Consider the following 2,446-nt stretch of genomic DNA (forward strand, 5'->3'; position numbering starts at 1 on the left):
GATGAAAAACAGCACCATCATAATAAATTCTGTAATCAGGTTTCTGATGATATAGTGAATTTTGTAGCCAAATATATCTGACCTGGCTAAGTCCAAATATAAAATGCATTTAGCCCAGTTGTAATAACTTTACATCTTTATACAGAATAAACATTCCATAAATCAACAAAGGATGCATTTGAGCACAAAAATAAACATATTTAAGTGATTCTCTAAGCAGCATTTTGTTTTTTCAAAACATAAACATAGATATTGGACAGATTAAATATCTACAAGTGCTTTTCCTTTACAAAAATACATATATTCTTAATAGTAGGATAGACTAAGTCATTAACAATGACCTTCTTTTTTCACTTCAATTTGAATGATTTATAAGCTAAATTTTACAACCACAAAAAGGTTTATTTGTAATAAGATGTTACCACTTTTGACAAAAAGCTTAAAATATTTTATATCTTAAAAGAAAATCAGCAACATAATATTACAATATGTTCTATGATCTCTTAAGCATTGTGAGGGCTGTTATATTAAAAACTGATAGCCACTGACCAGATGCAAGGAAGCCTTAGAACATAGTTACCGTCTTTCTTACCATTACTTGGATCACAGCTTATATAAGGACACTTAAGCCCCATCCAAACAAAATCCCATTTAGAGTACTATACTGACTATTCAGTAACCTAGAAAATTTGACAATTCAAGCTTTAAACTGATTTAAAAAAATGCAAAATATTTTCTAATGGCTGACTTTATAATAGGGGGAACAATTAAAATTATGCATTGCTAAATGCTTATTCCAGGAAGTTTCTATTCTAGAAAAAAATAGGAATGAAGATTTATTGCAATTTTTTACATTGGCAGATTTAAGAATCCCTTAAATAACTGTACTGTTGCTTTCTAATTTAGTTTAGGACTCTTCTGGAAAAGAAAAGAAAGAGCTTAATCATATTTAATTTATACCACACAACAGATAAAATATCTTTGATGTTTGTGCTAATCAGTAATTTGATGTTATGGAAAGCAATGCCATTTATTAAAAAAATAGCTATAAAAATCTGTAAAATGTATTATGTTTCTCATGATCCTCCAAGTCTGCCCTTTCCACCCTCCAAAATACACTGAACTACAACCAGAAAACCCAAAAGTAGCTTGGTGAATATTTTGTGCTTTGGAAGGTTTACAAGATAGACAGCACGCTGAAGTATTTTATTAATTCATAGGCCAGGTATAGCAGACACATCAGTTGTGCAAGCCTCTGCGCTTTTTCTCATTAATGGACGTTAACCATGACCTCCAAGAGCCACTCTTTTTATCCATGGACTGGTAATGAAATCCTTACACTAATTCCCATAATCTATTATTAAAAAACCCCACAAAACTGACAGATGTAGTTTGGTGACATGCGCAGCTACTTACCAGTAAGATATATTTGATTAATGTAAGATGCATTAATTCACTAGGCAGATAACAACTATACTCTTCAAAAAAGTGCCAAAATGCTTTGCTCCAGTCAGTTTCTGGATGGATAATTTTTGGTAATAAAAAGGCTCTTAAAACGATTAGGCAATCAGATTATTTTTTATAAAAATACTTAAAAAAATCTTTGTGAGTAAACTAAATTTTGTCAGTCAGAAGCAAAGAGTGATTTTTAAGTCAGTTAGAATGTAGTTTTTCATAAGAAAAGAGAGCAACTCTCATTCTACTCAACCAAAATCCCTCAGCAACTGCCTACATTAGTAATCATACATTATAATACAAAACAGTTTTAAGGAATAATCTACCATCACAAAATATATACCTCTCACTTTGACAGTAAACATTTTTGCTATCCTTTTTTAAAAATACCAACCTCTGTACATAGCCAGCATCATATATGTTTTATCTTTGCAGCAATTTTACTGAACCATTTTCTCTTGATTGTCACCTGATTTCTTGTTCATACCTAGAGAAAAACCCAGAAACAACTACTTATGCTCATTTCACACTCTTAACTGTCACATTTTGTTAGGCTTCATTAAAAATGTTTGTTAGAAAATACACATGAAAGTTACTTTACAAAAAAGTATGTAGAATGGATCATACCAGCACACAAATTCAATCTAATGCCACTCTTTGGTTAATGTTATCACTAAAACTGTTCTTCCGATTTCTGGTCTCTCCCGCATTTGAGTATTCCTCATCTCTCCTGCCAGGCAACTCTAACTAATTTTCAGGTTTGTGGGGCATTTTCACATAGTTACTAGTCTCTCAGGATATGGAGAATATCCTGGTAAATAAGAAACCTATCAGTGAATTAGTTTCCTGTTCTGGATCCTGACCTCTTGTCTCTCATTCCAGATGTCAGGGATATAGAACACCAAGGAAACAAGAGCAGGGAGATAAAGAGTAAGAAGAAAAATATTTCCCCTAAAATTAGTAGTGTTAGTTTGTTTGAGATCACATTCCT

The 2,446-nt window shown here is 31.9% G+C and overlaps 1 protein-coding gene across 8 annotated transcripts in view; it reads right to left on the bottom strand.

Moving 5' to 3' along the window:
* The window catches only part of PCGF5 (polycomb group ring finger 5), a 58,815-nt gene that overhangs the window by 5,704 nt on the left and 50,665 nt on the right, over positions 1 to 2,446 (bottom strand). For 6 of the 8 annotated variants that reach the window (XR_003095876.1, XR_001358653.2, XR_003095873.1 and 3 more), the window contains one exon: positions 7 to 1,942. Coding sequence is in view for 1 of the 8 variants with exons in the window: in XM_025213239.1 (XP_025069024.1) it covers positions 1,937 to 1,942 (6 nt within the window). In the remaining 7 variants the exon portion in view is untranslated. Of the gene's footprint in view, positions 1 to 6; positions 1,943 to 2,446 lie in introns of those variants that run through there. The other 2 variants (XR_003095874.1, XR_003095875.1) reach the window with 1 other exon arrangement.

The sequence above is a fragment of the Alligator sinensis genome, unplaced genomic scaffold (genome assembly GCF_000455745.1).
Source record: "Alligator sinensis unplaced genomic scaffold, ASM45574v1 scaffold493_1, whole genome shotgun sequence".
Taxonomy (NCBI): domain Eukaryota; kingdom Metazoa; phylum Chordata; order Crocodylia; family Alligatoridae; genus Alligator; species Alligator sinensis.